This window comes from Pithys albifrons, chromosome 12 (assembly GCF_047495875.1).
Source record: "Pithys albifrons albifrons isolate INPA30051 chromosome 12, PitAlb_v1, whole genome shotgun sequence".
Lineage (NCBI taxonomy): Eukaryota > Metazoa > Chordata > Aves > Passeriformes > Thamnophilidae > Pithys > Pithys albifrons.
This window is the reverse complement of record NC_092469.1, coordinates 21,862,552-21,886,034: the sequence shown is the minus strand read 5'-3', so window position 1 is coordinate 21,886,034 and position 23,483 is coordinate 21,862,552. Positions and strand designations below refer to the sequence as shown.

The 23,483-nt window shown below is 51.7% G+C and overlaps 1 protein-coding gene across 5 annotated transcripts in view; it reads right to left on the bottom strand.

Annotated features, from left to right (window-relative positions):
* The window catches only part of ZFHX3 (zinc finger homeobox 3), a 127,362-nt gene that overhangs the window by 21,038 nt on the left and 82,841 nt on the right, over positions 1–23,483 (bottom strand). For 4 of the 5 annotated variants that reach the window (XM_071567924.1, XM_071567923.1, XM_071567925.1 and 1 more), the window contains 3 exons: positions 9,266–9,373; positions 490–623; positions 98–298 (listed from right to left, as the gene is read on the bottom strand). In XM_071567924.1, coding sequence (XP_071424025.1) covers positions 98–298; positions 490–623; positions 9,266–9,373 — 443 coding nt within the window. The remainder of the gene's footprint in view (positions 1–97; positions 299–489; positions 624–9,265; positions 9,374–23,483) is intronic. The other variant, XM_071567926.1, reaches the window with a different exon arrangement.

Below are 23,483 nucleotides of genomic sequence, written 5' to 3'. Positions count from 1 at the left end.
GATGGCAGCAGCCACACTGGGATGGCAGCGGACACACTGGGATGGCAGCAGCCACACTGGGATGGCAGCAGCCACACTTGCCTATGCAGCTACTTACCGTCATGATGAGTTTCTCAACACAGTCAGGTGACACACTGTGCAGGTGAGTGAGGTGCAGCTGCAGGTGGATCTTGTTGTTCAGCATGTCCTGGCAGAGCGGGCAGCGGAGCATGGGCTGCACCGAGTGCTGGGTCATGGCGTGCACCCGCAGCCGGTTCACGTCTGTGTTGCTGTACTTGCAATACGGACACTGGTACATCTGTGGAGCAGACAAATGAATCATGCAGCTGTTCCAGCTGCTGCTTTCCTCTTAGAGCCAGGCTTTAATAATTTGATGCCTTATCTTACCACCAGTTATTGTCTTTCATCCTCCTTCTCCCGTTTTATTCTTTGCTTTTGGCACATTGGAAACAAATTACCTGCACAGAAAGCTGAGTTCTTCCGCCTTACCTGCTCTGATTTGGTCTCCTCTGAAGTTTTTGACCATTTAAAGGAGAGAGGTGACTCAGAGCTGCTGGGAAATGATATCCGCTTAGAGGACACTGGAGGCTCTGTCAGGTCCTTCTCTGCCTGGCTGGCTGGTGCTGCAACAAAAAGTTATTTACATCAGGCACCTCCAAAGAGGTCTAGGTTGGACAGTGCATCCATTTACTGCTGTACATACACCCCAAGAACCTGGAGGAGGATGAGTCTGAGGACTGACCTAAGTCCTACAATGCACACTTGGCCAAAACCAGTTCACTCTTGCTGATGATCTCCCACAACAAAGGAACTGTGTGACTGGTGACCAGAAGCAGAGAGACCTCAGCTGTTTCTGGGGGCTGCTTCCAACCTTACAACCTGTTGGTGCAAGAGGGTCTGGGACCTGTGGCTATGTCCAAGACTGTGTCCAACACACAAATTCTTGGCCAGACATGAAGGCCCATGTGTCACCTTCAGGAGCAGCTGGAATGACTCCAGGAGGTAGAACTCGTACCCTTGGCTGTCCCAGGACATTTTACACATGGGCACTCTGGAATAAGTTTGCCCCACCGAGGACTGGTGGTTGTGGCTGTCAGGCTGACCAATGGCACCTGTGCTGGCAGCAGCAGCGCTGCTGGACGGCTCAGCCTGTGCCTACAGAGGAGTGCACGTCTGCTGCTTCTCAGCATGTGGGCTTGCCAAAATGCTGATTCTGGCAGGACCCAGCCTATGGGACCCAGACACTCCCACCATGAGAAGCAGAGGAAAGGCCATTTTATTCCAGCCAAATAGAGAAAGGCAAACGTGTCCTGAAGTCAACAGCAAAACACTCTGAGTTGTGGCACTGGGAGAAGCACAGCCCTGACCTTTCCCCTCCCCCGAACCCTGGCTGCCTGCAGTACATAAATTTGTGGGACATCTATTATTTAAAAACTGTAAGGACAAGTATATTATACACAGCCCCCGTCTCCTCCTCCCCGAACACACATTCATAACAGTACTTTAATCTGTCTCGAATCGACTTCAAACCCATTTCGCCCTTAATGGGAGTTATTCATTTTCACTTGAAAGGTAATATCTGACAGCTGGATATTTAATATGATGGATTGGCTGCCGATTAACAAGGCACTGTAGCAGTCTCAGGCCGGTCCCCCACACTCTTCCCCCTATCTCCTGCTCTCCTTGTGAACCTCCTGGTATCCACTCCTTGTTTCAGAAGATGCTGGCAAACTGATTCCTCCACGAAGACCCTTCTATGCAGTGGCATGAGCTGTATTTCCAAAGGTACCACAGAACAGTGGGGAATACAATCCCCATTTCTAACTGCCTTCCCTGCCAGCCCCCACCTCTGCACATTCAGTTAAATAGAGGCAAAGTTCCAGGAGAGGGAAAACAGGTATTACAAATGGGTAATGGTAGTGTCAGAGGGAGGCAGGGATCAGAGGAGCTCTGAGACTGCTGAGTTCCTCCTGGTAGGCTTCAAGGTGATCTCATCCCCTGCAGCACCTGCTGGAGCTGCACACCTGGTGCTTCAGTCCTGCTGGGCATCCATGCATGGATGTACAGTCCTGGCGGTATCTGAAACCCAAACCACAGGACCTGTTGTGCTGCCAACTCCATGAAAATGTCCAAATCAGGCATTTCCTTGTGTAGAACAAGTCTGCAGTATCAGTGCCAACTAACAGATGTCAAGGCAGATCCTGTTCTGCCCCATGGATTGACAGGCTGTCCCGTCCAGACCACTGCTTGAACTGAGACCCTCCCTGGCTTCAGAAGTGAAAAGGGGTTAAAGATGTCTGCAGGGCCCGAGCTGGCCTTCCTTGCTTCCTATAATAAGCATGCTTGGAGCATCAGGAACATGGCAGCACCTCGCTGCTCCTCTGCTGAGGAATGCAGTCCCTCCTGGAGGGTTCGGGGAGGCAGAGACCACCCCTGACAGGCAGCACCGTGGCAGGTGAAGGACCACCCTGCCTTACAGTGAGCCCCATGTGATGTGAGTGGCCCTGGTCAGGGAGCTGCTGACGACTGACACAGTCCACTCCTCAGTGTGACCTCAGACACTGAGTGACGGCCCCATCAGGCAGTTTGGACACTGGGACTGGCAGGTGGAGACCCCAGGTCTGCCAGGGTGGTCAGGCAGCCACGTGAGCCCCACTCCAGCCCTGCACCAGGCAGGGATGACAGTGACAGTCACGGCTTCGGGTCCCCTTAGACCTCTCAGCCCCAGGTGGCGACTGTGGCTCCCAAAATGTGTTTCTGCACTGGGCACCAACCACTGCCAGCTGCTCACCAGTGGGATGTTTTTGGATGCAGTGACGGAACTCAGCCCAACCATCAGCTAACCACAGGCTGCTTAACACCAGCTGCAACCCTGGGAGTCACAACAGGGTATTTTCTCATGTCCTTTCTACTGGGAAGCAGCCTGCTTAGACTTAGTAACAGGCAATTAAAATATACTTTTCCTCGCCATCTCCAAAGTACCCAATTTTATTAAATGCACTTGATCCAACCCATAACTTTAATCCTTCAAAATCAGAATTACTGATGATTGTCCAGATCCCAGAATAACTGAATTCTGAAAAACACACATGGAAGATTTGTTCTAAGTATTTTGAGTTGACAGCTCAGGTGGGAATTTCAACACTGAGACCAAAGTTTGTTTCTGATAAACAGGCAAATGCATGAAGTGACACATTCAGTCCACATCACAGATCAGAGGAATTAAGAACTCTCTGCTGCCTGGAGAAATGAGGATGCAGCTCAGCACTTGCCTGCAAAGCTCCCAGAATGGCACGGGACCTTCTGACTGTGCAGAGAGGACAGGAAAGAACATCCTGGGCTCAAAAGAAATAAAGAGCCAGAGTCCTGCAGGGCTGTGAGGCACCAAACACATGGAGATACCACCTGTAGTGTGACCATGGCCAGCAGCATCTCACTTCAAGGTCCAGGCCTTGCAGGGCAGAAAAAGGAACATGGTTTAAAGTATGACATATGCCTATGTGTTGGATAGTATTGTTATATACTAGATTTGGCAATTTAGAGGAAAATCCAGATCTAAAATCTAAGTAAAATTTCTCAACGGATGTTCCCTACAACCAAGTGTGACTGGATGGTGCTGCCACAGCACTTCTGGCTCTCACTCTTCTCAGCAGCTTCTACTCTTCAGAGGAGGAGGGGAGATCCTCCCCAGCATTATTTCAGAGGTGAGATGGCCACTTCCTTCCACGTGGGGACTTTTCCTTAGCTGGTTCCAGAGGGAAAGCCAGCATGGGTCCCCCAAGCTGCTGCTCTCCATCCTGGTGGGAAGGGCATTACCACCCACCTCCCAGCCATCAGAATCTTTTAGCTAAAGTACCAGTGACAGCCCCTTCATCTAAACTTCCATCTCCCAACCCAGCAACATAATGGAAAAGCCAATTAAATGATTATTAATTCATGCTGCTTTCCGTAAGCCAGAGGTTCTCATCTCCCTGAATTCCGTAAACCAGCTTGCCACTTGCCCTAGAAATTTACAGTGGGGTTTCTGCTACTGTCATTGATTTAAACACCACCCTCCTCACCAGCCTCTGAAAAACTCCCTGCCACAAAGTCCCGCTGCTGGCCTGGGAAACTTCTCAGTGGGACCAGGGAACTGTGCTCTCACTGCCTGATGGAAAAGTTCATTCTTCATTTGGTGGTGCTGCCTTGCTCAAACCACCCTGATGTGTTGTCAGAGACATTTTTCAGCACCACGAGCCCCTGGACCAGCTTGAGTCACCACTGTGCCACACAGCCCTGTGCCAGCAATGCCACTGTCCTGTGCCCTTACAGCACCTGCAGCTCTCCTGACATCCAGGGCCGGGGTATCTGTTTCACCCATTCTCTGGGAACTGCCACGACTCAGGAGCACCCAGAGTTCACTGGGATCCCCAGGGAAGGGTACAGGGCACCCAGCGGTGCCACAGCGCTGCCATCTCTTCAGTAGCACATGGGCCAACGTTTTCTGCTCAAATACTGTCTAAGCCTTGTTCCCTGAACACACCTTCTGTTCTAATCAGCTGCAGTAGCCACACTGCCAGGCCCGGGCACTGCCTGTTGCTGCACAGCATTTTTCAGCCGTGTCTGACAATCCCGTGATGGGCAGGTGAGTGCCCCGCGCTCGCCATGCGCGCTCTGCCCCCGCTGCCGCCTCGCCAGGCTCTGGCCCTGAAAATGCCCGAATAATTTGTTTTTCTAATGCTGTGTCATACCTTCCTGCCTGCAGCGAGTACCCACAGCTGAATTACTATTAAATATTCATATCACAGTACCCAGCCACCACCAGCCTGCCCTGCCTCGCTCCTTATGAACAGTGAGCACCCAGCAGGTGCTGCAGGGAGACCCCAGACAGCACCAGGGGCACGTGGAGGCAGCGCTTTGCTTGGCACGGTGGGTACCACGGACCTCCCCGTGGCCCCACAGCTCAGATCAGCTCCCCCAGCATCCACGGATGCTGCCAGAGCCCAGCATGCTCTGAGCCCAGCTGGCTGCTACATGGAGCCACCTGGCCTGGCCGTGCTGCTGGGCTGGAGCTGCCGCCCAGGAACCTTTGGCATATTCCTGTGGCAGCTTCCCATGCCCTTTCCCAGGTTTCCCTTGCATAGGCACCAGTGCTGAGAGCAGCTCCATCGTGCCCCTCCATCCCCTTCCTCCCAGCCTCTCAGGCCCCAAGAACATCCCGGCCATTAAGTGCTCCACAAATGCCAGATATTAAAAAAGCAGCAAAAAGCAGCCGGGGGGAGGGGCAGGAATAGATTTCCGTCAGGATGTGCCTGACCTGTTTTTTTCAATTTCAGTAATTAGAAAGGCAGTCGGCCTGTAGGAATTATTCATAAACTGCAGGAGCTGTGCAGTATACATTTATGTTAAACATGTCAAAGCCGATTGAAATCATGCCTGCCAGCACCATAGTCCATAAACACACTTTTCTGCAACAATTTCCCAGCTCTCGGCAGCCCATTAATACCTCCTTTAATAGCAATCTACCCCGGATTTGAATCAGGGACGCTCCATTGCACTAATTGCTCTGTTAGGTGAGCATCATGGATTAAAAAAAAAAATCATTAACAAAAATAAAAGCTCTTCAGGCCAGTCCTCCAGAAAGATTTCACTTCAATCTATATTTTAAGTAGACTGTGTTTCTTGTTTTTGTGGAAAAAACCCTGATATTCTCTGAGTACCCAACAGACAGTGCATTAAGGGAGTCTCTGGCAGCTGGTGATGGGCTTCTCTGTCAGACACACGAACCAGCACCACCCTGAACCTCAGAGACCTTGTACTGGTCTGTCCTGCCTGATCCTGCCTTCAACTGAGTATCCATCATCTACATCTTGCCTTAAAAATGGAGTCAGGCTCAGCCACAATTCCTCTCCCCTTGCTGGTTTGCTTGTGGTAAATCTCGTGACAGTCATGACGAGATAATGTCTAATGCACAGAGCACCCTCCTGTTCCAGCACAGACGGGGGCACTGAGGTGGGCACAGAGCACCTCCCTGCTCTAGCATGGAGGCACTGCCATCTTCCAGAACCTTCTAGGAGCTACAGAGAAGTCAGTGGAAATCAAGACCCACTGAGTCCTTATCTGGGATGGAGTTTTCCACTTGTATACTCAACTGGAAAGTATCACCTTAAGAAATGTTTCTGCTTCGCACTATTCCAATTTAAAAATAAAGAATGAATTGAAACATTTATTTTGCAGTTGGGACATTTTGACTAATTTGCAATGAAACCAGAATTTTGCCCCTTGGTGCTCACACTGCCCCTGGTGCAGGGTGCAGCCAGGCTGTCCCCACCACAGCACAGCCTCTCACCTCTGCACTGGGCAGGGAGCTGACCAGGGGAACTTGGCATTTCATTACAGATCTCACAAACCCTGAAGAAAGTGGAAGAAATAAACCTCCTGTGTGCAGTGAGGAAACCGAGGCACAAAGGGGAGCAAATTGCAGAGGAACATAATGATCAAATTGAAGGTGATGAACAGCAACTGGGTCTGTCCCCCCCTCCCCTTCCACACGCCAGTCAATGGCTTTGAGCCTGCACCTCTCCCGCCCCCATCTCCACCTTCACAGAGTCGCCGGGCTCAGAGGCTCCTCCGAAGGTCAGCCAGTCCATCCAAAGCAGGAGAGACTGTGCCTGCCTCATTCCCTGACAGCAGCTCCTCTAATCTTCTTGAAAGACCTCTGAGGAACCTTCCCAGAAAACCCACTCCAGTGCTTCACAGGCTGTACAGGAGGATTTTTTTTATTTATTATCAAACCTCAATCTTTCTCCCTTCAATTTAAGCCCATTGTGTTTTGTTGTCTGTATCCTGAACATGAAGAACAAATTATTTCCTTCCTTTCAGACGCATTTCATGCACAAGAAGACTTATCTTTTTTGGTCGTTTTTTGGGTCAAATAAACCTGTTCATTCCATTTTCTCCTCCCAGAGGATGCTGTTCTGTTCTGGGTCATTCCTGCTGTTTGGGCTTTCTGAAGTTGCTCCCCACATTCCCCAACACCCCAGCTCAGGAAGGGATAGTTTACCAGTGCTGATGAAACCCACCCATGGCACAACATTATCACCTATACCACAATGTCTGTGCGTCATTTCAGCCTGTCCTGAAAAACGGCATCAAAAGCCTTCCCAAGGAGACACTGACTGCAAACAGGACCTTCTTCACACAGAGGGAAATTGGGTCGTGTTGACATGATTTGTTCCTGACAAATCCGAGTCGACTGTTCATCTCATTATCTTCCCATCAGCACTTACAAACAGTTGTTTGGTCAATTCCCAGGAAAATCTGGGGCAAATGGAGCTGGCAGGTGTGCGGTTCCCCAGCCACTCCTCCGGCCAGGGACAAGCCTCGCTGCACCTCCCCTCTCCTCTGCACAGCACAAGACAGAGCAGCTGGCAGGTCTAAGATGCTCCAGGCACTGTCTCCCAGCACCCAGGTATGATGCAGAAGGTCAGGGACAACGTTCAGTGTCACCAGGGGCTCTGCAGTCCGTTCCCTGGCAGCTGGGGGACAGGCTGTCCCCACCGTGCCACTGACATGGGCTCTGCTCAGTCAAAGTGAATGCAGAGAAGGCTTCGTGCTCTTCAGCCTTGTGACTCCACCGTGGTCACAGCCTTCCCCTGCTGCTGGGAGTGGACTGGCACAGCACTGGCAGCCTCCAGTGAGAGCTCCCCTCACTGCTCACAGCCCCACAGGTACTGGGGCATGTCATGTCCCTGGAACCTGGCTCTCTGCAGCTGTCAGGAATAACCTGACTCAGCATCCATTCCTTCCCATATCTGAGGTCCAGAAGGACCCAGCAACACAGCCATGCTCCTGAAAGGAGAAACAATCAGAGAAACAATCGAGGTGTGGTGCCTGTTTTGTGCACCCACCGGACAGCAACCCTGGGTGACATTATAATGCTTTAAAGTTCAGGGTGTTGTTACACGTTTGGAAGCAGGACCTGAGTTCAGCACCACCACATCACACGCCATGCTGAGGCCGTGCTCCAGGCAGGGCTGGTCCTGTGCTCTGTGGGCTCACATGCCCACTCTGCCTACTCCCCACACAGTTCCCTTGGCAGACCTGATGGAGCTGCTCCATTTCTGATCTGCTCCTTGGCTGACAAACACTGGGTTAGGAATTCCCAAGTACAGTGAAGTAATAAACACAACCCAATTCTGGACAGTAAAGAGTTTAAAAAGCAAGCTCCTGATTTTTCCTTACATATTTTGAGATATAAAAATAACGTTTTCACATAGAACAGCCTTTTTAAGCACTTCAGGTTTGGGCAAAGGGCCCTACTTACCCCCAAAGAGATGTAAGCAGTAAATAATACTTCCCCTTTTCTGTGATACTTCACAAAGTGCTTGTGCTCAGGATCACAAAATCTCACACGAGATTAAAAACCACCTAGAGCCAAGTAAAACCTGTATTTCTGGGTGAAGAATGGGTCTGTGACAAGAAGGAACACACAGAAACACCTTGTTGAGTGCAGCCCACACTGAGAGCACGATCTCCAACAAGCAGTAAGGCCCAGTAAGGCCCTCGCTCCCTCACACCTTCCATTGAGTGAGACTGAGATGGGCTAAGATTAGAACTGTAGACATGTCACACCACATTCCACCCTTATGAAGACCATGTAAGACAAAACATCTTTGTCTGGGGCTCACCAAGAGGCAAACATGAAAGCAGCAGGAGAAGGCTGCCTGGAGGAAGGATCTCTGCACAGACTGGGGTGTCACACTGACCAACCCTGAGCTTGCCAACCAAGCAGGACCCAGGAATCAGAACTGCTCTGTCCTGGCCTCCAGTATCTCAGGTTCTGCACCTACTCTGGCCCTCAGCAAGGGCCAGCTGAGGAGACAGATGACCCTCTCCACAGGGGCACAATCACAGAATCACCAAATGATATGCCTAACCCCAGCCTGTGCTGGTTGCTGTCATGAGGGGCTGACCCCTTCTCCCTCCTCCTCTCCCAGCTGCCAATTCCCACTGCCTGGGTCCAATTCTGGAGCACACAATGCCCAGCACCAGCCTGGGGCTGGGAGGGAGGACACACCACTCACCACGACTCAGACTGTTGAGTATGTCATGAAGCTACACCCAGAGCCTTCACAGAGGACTTTACATCACACTGACACTGACACTGCCATGTTGTGGTCAGTTAAAGAAGGGTTTTGTGGAATGCTGCTCTTCCCACCTCCCTTTTCTCGATTTTAAAAAAAGAGGGACCAAATGCCACCTCTGCTGTATCACAGAATTGTACCTGTCCATTTACTCTGGTCCTTGTCCCCTCCACCCTCTTGCTCCTTGGTGGGCTCCTCAGCATCACCAGTTGTTTCGTTGGGCCCGTCCACATCCTCACTGGGTTCTTCTGAAACAAGAGAAGCAGAAAGTGTAACACAGACCTGGAAGGCAGAACAGAGAGCAAGTAGCTGCTACTGAGTAAGAGCAACAGCCAAGGCTGTGCACAAGTGTTGGGTGAGAGGCATCAATGTCACTGAGTGTTCTCCCAGCACACCTGCTCGCTGGTCAAGACAAAAACTACAGAGGAAGGAAGTGAGAGACGTAGACAAAATGAAGAATCTCACCCATTTCTACCAGCGGAGCTACTCACGCCCTGAGGTGTCATGTACAGTGGCACGGTTGTCTCTACAAGAAGGTTTCACCCAGTCACACCACGGATTAGAGAAGTGCAAGGGACTGGCCGGAGCCTCCAGCATATTCAGCCTCATCCTTCCTCCTCACCCTCATCACAAGCTCTCTGGCCCCAGGGATGCAGTTCAGTGTTGCCCCTGGTCACCAAGATGCCCGAGTTCACTGCAGACACACCACATCCCATCCCTCCTGCTCAGACTAAGCTTGAAGCAGCTTGGTCTGCTGCAACTATGGCCCAGACACGAGGCATGGGAGGAACCTGCTAGGGGTTCTGCCTCCATCCCAGTCAGGGCAAGAGTTTGGCAACACTGGCAGCACCATGCAGGTGCTGAAGCACAGAGGAGAGCCAACGCTCAGTGAAGTACTGAGAGCTCAGAACAAAACGCAGAGCACCCTGGCCCTGCCCATAACAACAGCAACAATGTGCCAAGGCTGGGCACGGAGCGTGTTGACCCAGCGTGGTCCAGCCCCACGCCAAGGCACCTCACCAGGTGGGACACGGGGAGCAAGGGTGCTGTGGCTGCCAGACCCCTTACACCAGGGGTAACAGCCACATCACCATCTACTATCATGGCTATTTATGTGTAGCTGACAGGGGTTACCCCACCACTGGGCTAAGGGGCACTTCTAGGACATTATATCAATTTTTAGGCAGGATAGTTTATAATTTCAACTTGCATTATCTGGTCATGGTAATTCCCAGGCTATCCTGAGGTTTACCTGACTCACCTACCAGTTCAAGCACCATTCCCACCCGCACCCTAACAAAGACAGGACTAGAAATTCAGATCAAAAATATGTATTAGGAGCTTGCAGATACTCAGCAGTGCACTTTGAAGATGTGTCAGCCTAAACTGGGGAGGAACTTTTAAAAGCATCCAGAGATCAGCTGATATCGGGTGGAAGCCCTGTGATTTATGCTCTGCTCCTTTCACTCTTTTAAAAGCTGGGAACTCTTGAGAGCTGTAGGGATCCCGTGGGCTTTCCCTGGGAAAACAGGACTCTGGAGTGAGAGGGGTGGCAGTGCTGACAAAGGCACTCAACATGTAGAAAGACACTAATCACTGATGGAGGGGTGAGACAGGCAGTCTGCCATGTGAGCCCAGCGCTCGGGTTTGCTGGGAGAAGGGCTGTGAAACCAGCAGCTGGGTTCACGTTTCAGAAATTAAAATTCCAATCTTTTTTTCCACTCTAGGGAAAGAACAGAACAAACCACCCCCACCCCAACACCACCACCCTGGTGTCTTCAAATGACTTCAAGTAGGGCAAGAGTGTCTGCTGGGGCAGCTGCCCTGGAAGCATATTTTAGCTGGCTTTACTGAAAACCTTCTTTAACGGGTTTCTGTATTTTCTTTAAATCATCATTTTAACCTCTCTCCAGACATTCAGTGTTCTCTGTTGGCTCAGATGGTCCCTGGCCCCCCTGCACAGGGTGCAGAGATGGCTCCCACCACCCATGGCCCACACCCCCCTGCCATGGCTCATTCCCCGTGGCCATCACAGACTGCCCTGGCCCCGGCCCTGCCATGGCTCTCAGTGCTGACCCCCGTCCCAGAGTCCCCCGAGCCCGGAGCTCTGGCCCAGCTCAACAACAAAGGCAGCACTGCCGGCTGCGACCCGGAGGTGTCAGCATCGGCAAGGGAGGAAGAGGAAGGGCGAGCCAGGCTCAGCCCTGTCTGGGCTCCAGCCTGAGCATGTGGAAATAATACACGTCTTCAAGTGCGCTGTCTGGTTCAAGGGGAATAAAACAGGACATTCATAAGCAGTTACACCATCTGTCTTTATACCATCATCATCATCATCAACAAGGGAAAAAATAGCTCTTTAAAATGGATGAAAGCCCAGGCTGACAGTAACCGGAAAAATGTGAGCCATGAATACCAATAATGGGAGAAAATTATTAAAAAACAAGGCTACAAATGCAAGTCCCCAGCATGGCTGGGGCTGCAGCCCTTTGTGTCCATCCCCTACCAGCTCAGGCTGAGGCCCCACATCCCTGGCACCAAACACTCCTCAGCCCCAGCCCCATGAATGCTCCTTTCTGAGGACATGACCTGCTCCTGGGTGAACACCCTGTGCTGGGCAGGGAGGCAGGGAGCAGATCCAGATCTGAACCCTCATCCTGCACTATGCAAAACTGCTTTTTTCTGAAGAGTAACTTTTATAAAGCAGGATAGGGAGAGAGCAGAGTCCAACATGTCTGCCCAGGGAGGCTCTGAACCACTTGGGGAAGGCCCTGGTACCAGCCCTGCCCAGCACTTTGCTCCCAGGGCCTCTGGCACAGGGTCCCAGGCAATGGGAAGCATTAGCTCCAGCTGCCTTGTGATCCCCTTCCAGCAGACCCTCTGGAACGTTCAGACAGCCCCGCTCACCACTCAGCCTGACCTGTGCTGCAGCCACTGGTGTTCCCCTGAGCCCAGGGATGGTGGGCACAGCCCCTCCACTGGCTCTGTGCACTCTGCTGGGCTCCATCTGCTGAGAACTTGCTTTCAGCACATGTGGGCTCACCCTGTGTCTGACCCAGCTTCTGGCAAGGAGACCTCAACACTGACAGTAGAAGCAGCAAAGCTGTTGCTCCCAAGAGGCCTGTGCCCAATCTCTGGGGACAGCCCCACAGTGGCTGACCTGCAGCAGCAGCTCGTGGTGCAGGGCAGGTCTGAGGGGCAAACATCTGTGTGAAGGCACCCAACCACCCACCCTCTGTGCTTCTTTAGGGCACCCCTCTGTGAGAACAAGGCCAGCAGCACAACTGGTAGGGAAAGGTCTGCTCCTCCCTCAATCCACTGGACACCACAAGGAGCTTCCATTGTCACTGCCTGCAAAGCCTGGTGTCACACTGTCCCCACACTGCACACAAGCAGAGCCCATGACTGTCCTTATGTAACAGTCCACAGAACCCACCTGCAGCTGAGTGTGCAGACCATGCCATGATCAGCTCCCAAGGCTGAATGAGCCACGGGTGGTGAGATGTGAGGAATTTACTTCCAAGTCACCATGACCCTTTCATTACCAGCTGACACCCCACCCTCCAGAGCTGCACACACTTTTGGGACTTCAGAGGTGCAAGAAGAGTTCTGAGATTTGTATGAAGAATCGTGCCCCCATGAAATCCAAACAACACACCCTTATGCATGTGTCTCCATGCCAGAGCTCCATTCCCGAGTCCATGATGCTTTATTAATAACTTCTAAAAGGAATTTTCCAACTGCCAGGGCTGAGGTCAATACCAAGAACAAGCAAGTGCAGCCCCTGGAGCCCGAGGAGCTGCTTTTCCATCACATCCCACCTGCCGCATGCAAAATCCTAGGAAGACTCTTTGCTTTCTTCATGAATAAATCATTTTAGAAAGCAGTATTTCCTTTTAATTTAAAATTAAACCGTTCACTGCGGGGAGTGGGGGGAGAGCAGAAGAGTCTGCAAAAATCACAAGTATCTGTTTTCTGCAGAGGTCAGGGAACCTCTGACTCAGTTACACACCGAAATGTGCCTGAATAGCTCTCACTGCTGCACAGGACCGGGATGCTGCCGGCTGCCCCTGCCCAGACTCAGGAAGTTTGAGGGCTGGAGAAGTCGGCAAACGCTGATGGGATCCAGACGAGCTTTAACAGCCCAAGACCTCTCACCTCTCATTCTCTCAGTCAGGTTTTCCTTAACAAACCCAGACCTCTTATCTGAAGGGATAAGGGGCATTTCAGGGGTGGCAGAAGTGTAGGGATGGGAGAGAAAGAGTGTGCGCTGCCTCTCCACCCTCCGGCAGGCTCGAGAGCTGAGAAACATTAGCTGTCATGAACCACAATCAAATCAGGTTTGAAATATTTAGCAGTGGCTTGGAAAATGCGGCGGTGCAGCTCTGACAGGCGAGATGTGCAGACACCCATTTTCCATTATAATGGAAATATCAAGCCTGTTCTGAATATGTATAACCTAGAAAAATGTATTGATTTTTCATTCGGCATTAAAAAAATGAAATACCCTGCAGCTGTCAAAAGCCTTTTGTTAAAAGCTCATCTTTCCTGGAATGAGGTTTACCAGAAACAAGTTTTAATTGTACACAGGGTCACTCCTTTGGAACAAAAAGAATCCCTGATGCTCTCGTTTTCAGGGTAAGGAGATGAAAAAGCCTGCAGAAAGACGGGGCTGAGACCTGGCTGGGCACCGCACGCCGCAGCTGCTGGGGAGGGGACAGCGATGGCTGCGTGGCACAGACACCGCGCTGGCACCGCCACGTGCCGCCCGCTGTGGGGTCCCACCGCGGGGTCCCACCACCCAGCCTGCTTTAAACTAGTTTAATGTGAGTCCCCCAGGGCCCTGGGAGGAGACGTGCTGCGGTTTGGGTCTGTAGGGAGGAGGAGGGTGGTCCACAGGGGGCTGATGACCTCTCAGGCCCTGGCAGCCCAGGAGGAGCTCGGCTGTCCCCAGGCTGTGCCACGGCCACCGTGCAGGGTCTGGTGCTGGTGACTCAGAAAGGGTCCCCAAGGGAAGTGTGGTTCTGTCTCAAACCATGCCCACACTGAGCTGTGGGAACACAGCAGAGGCAGAGCCCAGGATGGGAGTCTAACCTCAGCTCCCACTCCAGATGCATGTATGTACTCCAATACCCTCCATGCCAGCTCCTAACAGGATTACTCTACAGCAATCTGTTTATTCCTACTGCTTTCCTGAAAGAAAAAGAAGGACTTCAAGCAATAAGAAGGCAGCCCTAGGCACAATTCTGAGAGAAATGCCACAGAGCTTCAGCCTGGATGCAAAGCCGGTGAGTGAGTCCCACCTGACAAAGGGCTGCAAGGAGAACAATACAATCCTGTGTGTACCTTGGATTAACGACACTTATTTCCCAGACAGCTCCATTTCAGAGCATGGCTGGAGCATCTCTGCTGCTTTCCCTGACAAACAGAAATGCTGACTATGCCTCGCTCAGCTGACAGAGCCATCAGAGGGTCACAAAACAGTCTGAGCTGGGAGGGACCTTAAAGCTCATCTCCTTCCAACTCCCTGCCATGGGCAGGGACACCTCCCACCAGCCCAGGCTGCTCCAAGCCCTGTCCAACCTGGCCTTGGACACTCACAGGGATGGGGCAGCCAGGACCAAGAACCCCTTCCCTGGGACAGCATTACCTTCTTCCCATTTCTGGCAACAAGGCTGTCCATCTTTTTTGCAAACTGGGCTAGATTTTAAGCCAATGGAACCCACCAGGGACTTACTCCCTTGAATTTCAGCAGGACTAGAACAGTTGCTGTTATTTTCACACATGAAATATATAAAAAAAGGCAAATTCCTTGAGCTTGTTTGTAGTGGAGCGTGATGTGATTGTGTTGTCATTTACGGGAAATAATCGCAAGCCCATCTCTCCCTTTCCCTCCATTTTCCAGCCCAAATAACCATGAAAAATTACATGTCAATGTCAGGAGGACAACAAAGGAGGGGCTTTCTCCTGCGGCTTGACGGCTTTTCTGCCTCCCCTTCCTTGGACAAAAACTACCTTCAATTCTGTTTCATTTTAAACGTGATCTAACAAATGCATCTTGACAAGTTCCTTTCTTTTTTTCTTTTAAACAGTATTTTTCACAGTTTAACCTAGTCCAAACTGGAATCAGCTGGAAAGGAGGCACATGCAAAAACACAAACACAGATCAAACAGCAAAACAAAAGAGCCCATCTCCAGCTCCAGGTCTGCAGGGAGAGCACAGAGTGGCCTCCACGTGGAGACCCGCGGGACAAGGGTCCAGACGCAAAGAGGACCTGTGGAAGGGAGAGGATGGAGGAGCTGGTCTCACAGAGGTGACAAGGCAGGAGCACAGCAATGGCACAGCAATGGCAGGGACGGGCAGCGCGGTGCCCAGTGCAAGCCTTGGCCCTCCGCTGAAAACACACAGTGGAAATGCTTGAGCAGAGAACAGTGTGTTTCACAGAATCATGGAATCAGTTGGCTTGGAAATGTCCTCTAAGATCACAGCTGTTCCCCCAGCACTGCCAAGGCCATCACTAACCCATGTCCTCAAGTGCCACATCCACAAGGCTTTTAAATCCCACCAGAGATGGGGACTCCACCACTGCCCTGGGCAGCTGTGCCAGGGCTTGACAACCCTTTCCAGGAAAAAATTTTCCCAATATCCAGCCTAAACCTTTCCTGGCACAATTTGAGGCCATTTCACCTTGTACTGTGGCTTGTTCCCCGGGAGAAGAGTTCTGCAGGCCCCCAGTGGGCTGCACCAGCAGACCAAGGTGCCCCTGGTAAGCGGAGCTTTGTGTTCACTGGGAATGGGCTCACTCCAGAAAAACTGTGGAGATCCACAAACAAAACCAGTGCCGAGGCCAAGCTGAAGTTAAAAGCCAACTTTAACAACTCTACAACAAGGTACATCTTGAGAACACTGTAACTGTAACAAAAATGAGTTATAATTAATTCATGCTTAGCCTTAAGGGCTGGATATGCACAGGAGAGCTCTGAAACACCTTAACCCACCATCATCACAAACCACACTTAAATCAAGTACTAAAATGTTCTCTTTCTGCTTAGTTTTTTTTTAAATATATAACTCCTACTCTGTTCTCCCTCTCCATGGTATCGCTCCAAGGAAAAGTTAATTAATATCTTGCTGACCCTCTTTGTCCCCCTACCCAACCATTTCCCAGCCTCAGCATGTTTGGAGTTCTTTAAGCTCAGCTAAAAACTTAGGAAAGCCATAATTGCAGTACCCTGGTTTAAGGACAATTAAAATATTCCTGCAGCCCGTGGTCCCACAAGGTCCCAGCAGAGACCCAGGGCAGCAGAGGGGAGCAGTGGGGCTGACCTGGGGCAGGGGAGCAGGACTAGTCACAGCTGGGCACAGGGTGCAGGGCAAATCACCTCTTCTTGTTCTCACTGAGGAAAGTTTCCTGTTACAAAGAAGGTAGAAAAGAGCCCAACAGTTCTAAGCGGATGTCCCTAAGGATGGTTTGTACATGGGGTGAGTCCCAGTGGGTCTGACACACGCTGTCTGGTCTGTTTGTTCTTGACTAGATTCCATGACTGTCTGACATGATGCCAAACCCCACTTGGGTTGGTGCAGAAGAGGGAGCGGGTAACTCAGGTGAGCTCTCGCACGTACAGCAAACACCTGCTGAGGAGAACAGGGAGGGGAGACACCCCATGGCCCTGCAGCTGTCCTTGAGGGCATGCTCGAAGGGCCCCACATCACCTGCCACAGCAGGGACAGCCATGGCCTGGGCTGGGCTGGGCTGTCCCTCCCCAGGTTTGGGTTAGTGGCACTGGCAGAACGTCAGTAATTGCTTTTCCCCTTGTACTAACGAGCTTTCAGCAGCAGCGACTTCAGCTTCCTGGAGCCAACAGTCCCTTTTTCTCCACCTCTCTTGGCTTTGGGTAATTGAAAGCGACTGCAATCTCAGCACTGGCTCTCCAGCACTCAGCTGCACCAGGAGGTCAGAGAATGTCAAGTGAAGCCTTTCCACTCACCTCCCCACTGCTGCAAGCACTGGCAGAGGCAGCTCCACAGCCCCGAGGAACGGGTGGAACCTGGAGGCAGTGACAAGCCGAGGAAACCCAAGCACAGCCCCACTGCAGTGGGGAAGGGGCTGCCCCACATGGCCCTGTGCCACACTGAGCTGCAGGGCCCTACGAACCCTGGACTTTTCTTTTGTTTTCCTTTTAATTTAGAACAGCAGATGGGTTTCTTTTCAGGGAAATGATACCTTAATCTTTTTTTTTATAGCATCACAAAACCCCTTCTCTTATGATGCCCATGTGCCCCCTCACACATCAGGAAAGGATCTTACACTCACCATCAAATCTCAGGTTGCAATGAAGGGAGTTGAACGACTGTTCCAGCTCCCAGGTGACACACAGAGGATCAAGAAAAAGGGAACAGCACAGGGGAGCTCCCAAGGAGATGCTGAGGGCACTCTCAAGCTGCCAGTCTGTGGCCAAGCCCAGAGGTAGCACTGGGTGGACCATGCCAGTGGACTGGGTAGACAGAGACTTTCAGCCACTCTGGGATGCCGCTCAGTGCCTGCAGCTCCTCAGCCTGGCTCCTTCCTGCTAACAAGGCTGACCTGGGTGCTCTGGGGACTGGATCTGCTCCTGGAACCTGAACCAGGCGCATGCACAGGTGGTGGCTCCAGCAGAGGCCTGTGATAAGAATTTATTTTTCTCAATTACGGGTGCTTGTCCCCAGCCTCAGTTCATCAGCGCAGCACGGCTGAGTCAATGAAAGCCCCGTAAGGTGCTAATCAGATGCACAGAGGCTTCCCAGCTGCTCCTGAGCCAGGCAGGATTCCAGCCCTGCCCTCCCTCTGCTCCCCACTGCCCCTGCTCTGTGGCCAGGTCAGAGGCAGTTCCCTGCAGGGTCTGAGGCTCTGCCTCACACTATACAGTGCTCCAGATGTGGAGTGCCCAGCAACACAGTGCCTGCCCAGGCACCTTATGGCCCTATCCTGAAACAACCTGTGAATGTCCTGAGCAGACAGAGAAGGATCTACATACTGCCCTCACAGAGCAAATGTAAGACAAAAATGTCAGGGAAAAGTCACTGCTGGGATCCCTTCTGGTGCCCTCAGAAAAACAACAACCCTGCTTTTGGAAACCTCTATTTGAAACGAGCGTATCAGGTTGCACAGCGGAGGAGGGAAGGGAGGGGGAGCCAGTGGGATGGGGAGAGGGAGGGATGATGCCGAGTGTGGCTGTGAGGTCCCCCAGCCCCTGTGCCCAGGACACGGTGCCACCACCTGCTCCGTGGGATGCCTATGGACTCCAGTGTTTGGGTTAAGATAAGCAAACAACCTTTACCCTTGTTCCCTGTCCAAAGGGAGCCACAGGAAAAGGCTGGGAATTCCGTGCTGAGGCTCTGGTCTGACACAAACCATCCCTGTCCCGACACTGCTGGTGTCCTGCTGCTCCACCACCAGCACAGCCTTCACCACCTTCCATGGCACGACCCTCTGGGGCGCGTGGTGGGGACGCTCTCTCTGCAGCCTGCTCGCAGTGCCATTGATCCAACACACACTTGGTGCCTTCCAAGTTGTTTATGATCAATATGCAAATTGCCCATAGCATTGATCTGGTATTAATTTTCAATTAGAGAATCCACAAGGGGTCTTCCAGGGTCAATAGCCAACAATCCAAGGTAACTCCACAGCGGAGCCACGGGACTGACGCTGCCCAGGGCCTGGGGCTGCTCCCACACCTGCTGCCTCAATGCCTATGGACAGTCCCAATGCCATGGTGGCACTGGCACAAGGGGAAAGCCCCCAGCGAGTGGATTTAGGCAGCAGCCTTCAACCTACACACTGTGTTACCTGTGCCAGCACTGTTAGTGGTACTGATGGTGCTGGGAATGCACAGCAGCACCCGTGGCCAGGGAGGGCCCTGGGGTGCAGGGAGCTCGGGGGGTGCCAGCAGCTTCCCAGAGACAGAACAGGGACACGAATGCTGCCTTCCACCATGGAACAAAAGCTATGGAAACCTACACATCTCCAAGAACAGGTCAGAAGTGGGAAAGGTCCTCGTGTGCTACACAAAGGTTCCAAAAAGGGAAAGAAATTATTGAAACTGCCTTGAAAATCTGAGTCAAATGTCCTTTTCCAGCCATGTGACCCATCCCACCAGCCACCCTCCCAGCTCCCTGGCTCTGGGAGGCCTAGAGGGAGACAGCTGTTGCCTCAAGCCCCATGGTTGCACTGGAGAGGTGATGTCCCCTCCACACTGGGAGGTGACAACGTCCCCTTTGTACCAAGGTGGTGATGTCCCCTCCACACTGCTGCCCACCCACAGCTCCGTCACTCGCTGTGCTAACCAGCACATTAGCTACCCAGGCTAATTGGTTTATGGATAACATTAATTACCATGTTGCTCATTAATGGATGAAATCTTTATTGGTTCCATTGATCAGCGGGACTTGTTAGCCGGCCTCCTAACCAATGGCGGATGTAACAAGCTCTCTTATTGGCATATCAATTAATGCAATCAATTTCTGGCCAGCGGCTGCCATTCGCTTCTCTGCTTGTTAGACTGGGGGAGACAGAGTCATGTCAAGTAAGCATTTATTTAAAGGGTTTCTAATTCTTCTTGAGCTGACTTCCCAGCAGGCTTCATGCCACACAAGGGTTTTCCACCTTCAGAGACCTTCCCCTTTCCTCAGCTGCAGAATCAGATCTATGACAGTCCCTCCAAACTGAATAATTTGTGTGAAATTATTTATTGAGTAGGATCAGCCACAGCCAGAGGTGTGGGATTGAGAAGTCAGACTGTGTGACTACCTCAATTTAACACACTGGGGAGATGAGCAGAAGCACAAACATGCTCCCCAAGGACAGGCAGGGCCTCACAAGCCATGCCACAAAGCCTCCCCACACACAGATCAATGCTAATTCGATGGTCAGTTCCCCAAAGTTTTGTCAGGGAAAAACAAGACCTGGGTACTTCTGCCCTATCCCACCTTCCAGAGCGAACCCAGCCCATGTCACAGGGGCTGCACCCACATCCCAAGCAGAGCTGCTTCCTCAGCCTCAGCCTGGAAAAGGAGAGCAGGATCACACTGCTCATGGGGAGAAGCAGCTGAGTGGAGAAATGCCATGGGCTTTCATGAGTCCAGCCTGGCAGACCAGTCCTGCTTTCCTGAGAGGCAGCACAGGGAATGGCCCAACAAAGCAGCACAGAGCTCGTCATGGTCTCATGAAGCCTGAGAGATTTTCTGGGCCATTTTCCCCATTTGCAGATAACTGGACAGGAGACCAATGACGTTCACAAGGAGTAAGAGGCTCTGCTCTGATTCATAAAGACTTTGCTCAGTTTTCGTTTGGTCTGCTGGCCTGAACACATTCACAAAGAGCTAAAGCTCCATCCTATCCAGGCTGAGTCTCCCCTGCCAGCAAGATGGCCTGTGTGCCCACAGTCCTTCCCAGCCTGACCCACACTCTGGATCTTCATCAGGTGATTGGGTAGGAAGGATCTCCCTCACCAAACACAATAATAAAACAAACCTTATCAGAGCTGAACTATAAATCTGTGAAAACTACGATAATTTCTAGCCATGGGAATAACACCACAAAAGTACTTTTTAAACTAATTACTCAGATTCCGAAGTGCTGCCCTAATGAGCCTTCCTTCTGCCCAGAAGTTGCTAAGAGAAAAAAGATCTACCTTCAGTGCAGTAATTACTGCTTTCCCCTTCAAACTTCTAACTGGAGATCAATGCTGCATTTTAAGACTCATTGATTTACAATTAGCCTGACTTTCCTGCTAAAGTGTTTTTAAAGCAGAGTTTACTTTTATTTTATTTTGAAATCTCAGAGATCTGGTTCTTGGATTTTACATCCTCATGAGAGGTGTGCTTGGAGCTCACAGGGAGGCAGACACACATCAGAATGAGAAAAGAAACGGGGCTTTGTTAGGCTGACACTAGAAATAAAAGAAACAAAGCTACAGGAAAGGAAGAAAAAGTGGAAAAAAGGAAATGTAAATGCAAAGAGAAGTAAAAATGAATTGCAGGCTAAGGAAGGAGAGACCCTGCCAGGTGGCTTGGAGCTCTCACTGCTCTGCTATTCATCAGTATCCTCGGGAAAACCCAGCAGCAGCTTTGTGCACCTCTGCAAAACAAAGCCTTGGTTAAAAATAGTGTGTGCAGCAGGGACGGCGCTGAACGGCGCAGGCAGCCCTGGCCCCCGAGGGGAGCACGAGCAGGGAAAGCATTAAGGATTCCATTCTGATTGCTTCAAACGTGTTTCCTCTATGCCATAAAGATGACGGCCTCATGGACACATCTGCCTGCTCTCTCCTGCCTCCTCCCATCCCAGCATCATCTGCTTGGCATCCCCTGCCATGGACTCCGGGCATGGAGCAGCTGGACACTGGGACCCACAGAGACCCGGGGTCTCCATCCCTGAAGGTGCTTCAGACCTCAGCAGAGACAGCCCCAGCAGGCCTGGCTCTAAGCAGGGCCTGGGCTTGGTGGCTTCCAGAGGCACTGCCAACTTCCACTGCTCCAGGAGGCTCTGACCATTCCGCAGCATCACAGCTCAGTTCTGACTCATTTTTGTGTAATTTCTGCAGGAAATGAGCTACACTGGACAAGCCACTTCAGTGCTCTTCAGCCCTCCTTTGCCTCCTACTTTTTCCTTCAAAACCAGCGTTAGGAAGGTCTAGGATTAGCATGAGCAGCGACCCAACCAGAGCCAGCTGGAGAAGCTGGGAGGCAAAGACAACCACCAGCCAAGGGTTCCCAGTTTCGGGGCCACCACAGTGGCCCAACCTTGCCCTTTGCTCTCATAAATTCTGTTCTTTACTACTGTGGGGTCCCAGTAGCCAGTAGCAGATGATGATCCTGGAGTGATGAAAGCAAAGCAAGAAAACAGGGAAGCATCTCTCCTCTTTGTGCTGTGTTTTACAGAAAGCTGCTTAGCCCCATTTCAAAGACTAATATGAAAAAAGTGCAATTAAATCCTTGAAAAACTGACAGATCAGCAAAACAAAACCACCCGGAGGAGAGCACGATTGAGCCTCATTAAGGAAGAGTTCAGTCTGTTTTTAAAACCTTTCTCAACACTTAGCCAGTCCCGCTCAGCAGCCGCCGCTCCCAACGCGCCCGGCGCAATTAGTGTCAGAACGGAAAGGAAAAATCAGGCTGGAAAACAGGAATGGAACCACCAGATCCATGTGAGAGAAGAGTTGGCTGTAGTGAAACCATCTGAATTTGGACAATAACCTCTCCTTGGCATCCGCAGGCGCACTCGGCCCTGCTCCCTGCACACACACACACACGTGCCAGTTACAGAGCACAGCACTGGGGCAGGTCTGGGCTGCACAATCCCCATCCCCAAACACTCTGCATGCCAGTCACATCCCCCACGAGGGCAGGTTCATGACAGATGGACAGTAAATTACACTGACCTCGACAGCAATTACAGCCACTGCCCTGGACAATAAGGAAATGGAGACACAGGGACAAATCCTGTGCTGTCCTGGCAGGAGCCCCGGGCAGGAGGAGTGGCTGGTGCTGAGCGGCCCCACACAGCCCATCACCAGCCCCAGCCCCAGCCAGGACCTGACACAGGCCAGATCTATTATTTTCCAGTGGGGGTGGGGATGAAACGCATGGGAGACAGAAAAGATGGCAGAGAGATGAAGCCATTTTATTAAATCAGGCAAATTCTAATTTATTCTGGGGAGATGGAGGAGAGAAAATGGATTCACTCTCAGCATGCACACTCTGTATCGTCTGATCCAATCCCCCGCCTTGCCAGAGGGGGAGGGGGCCCTGGCCGGGGCAACGCTCCCACAGTCGGAGGAAAAGATTAAAAAATAGGATGAGTCTCCCTTTGGACTGTGCAGCAGCCATGGGGGGAAAGGCTTTTCCTGGGAATGTGAGGTGCCAACCCCTGCTGTCAGCTGTGCTGGGATGTGGGGTTTGTCCCTTGGGGAATGTGAAATGGGCAGCATGAGGTCCAGGGCTCACCGCAGTGCGTGCACCGTACGGGCAAACGTGGGCACAGACACTCCTGGGAGGAACATTCTGGGGGTCCCACACGCTGCCATTTCTGGTGTTCGTCCCAGCACACCCCCCCACAGATGGCAGGGCTATCACCATTCTCTTCTTCACCAGGTAAGGGACACTGGAATAAAAACATCACATGGGCAGAACTGAGGAGGTTGGTGGGACCTCAGGTCCCCACCCCCAGGCTCACATGCTAATGCAGGGCACCACCACAACGCCAGCGGGTACATGAGAGCACGGGCACTTCACACCTCACGCTTCAGCCAGCACTGCACTTACAGCCCCCAGGAGAACCTGGTTGCCGAGCTCCTTTGCAGCTCCAGCAGCACTTTAGGAGCCGA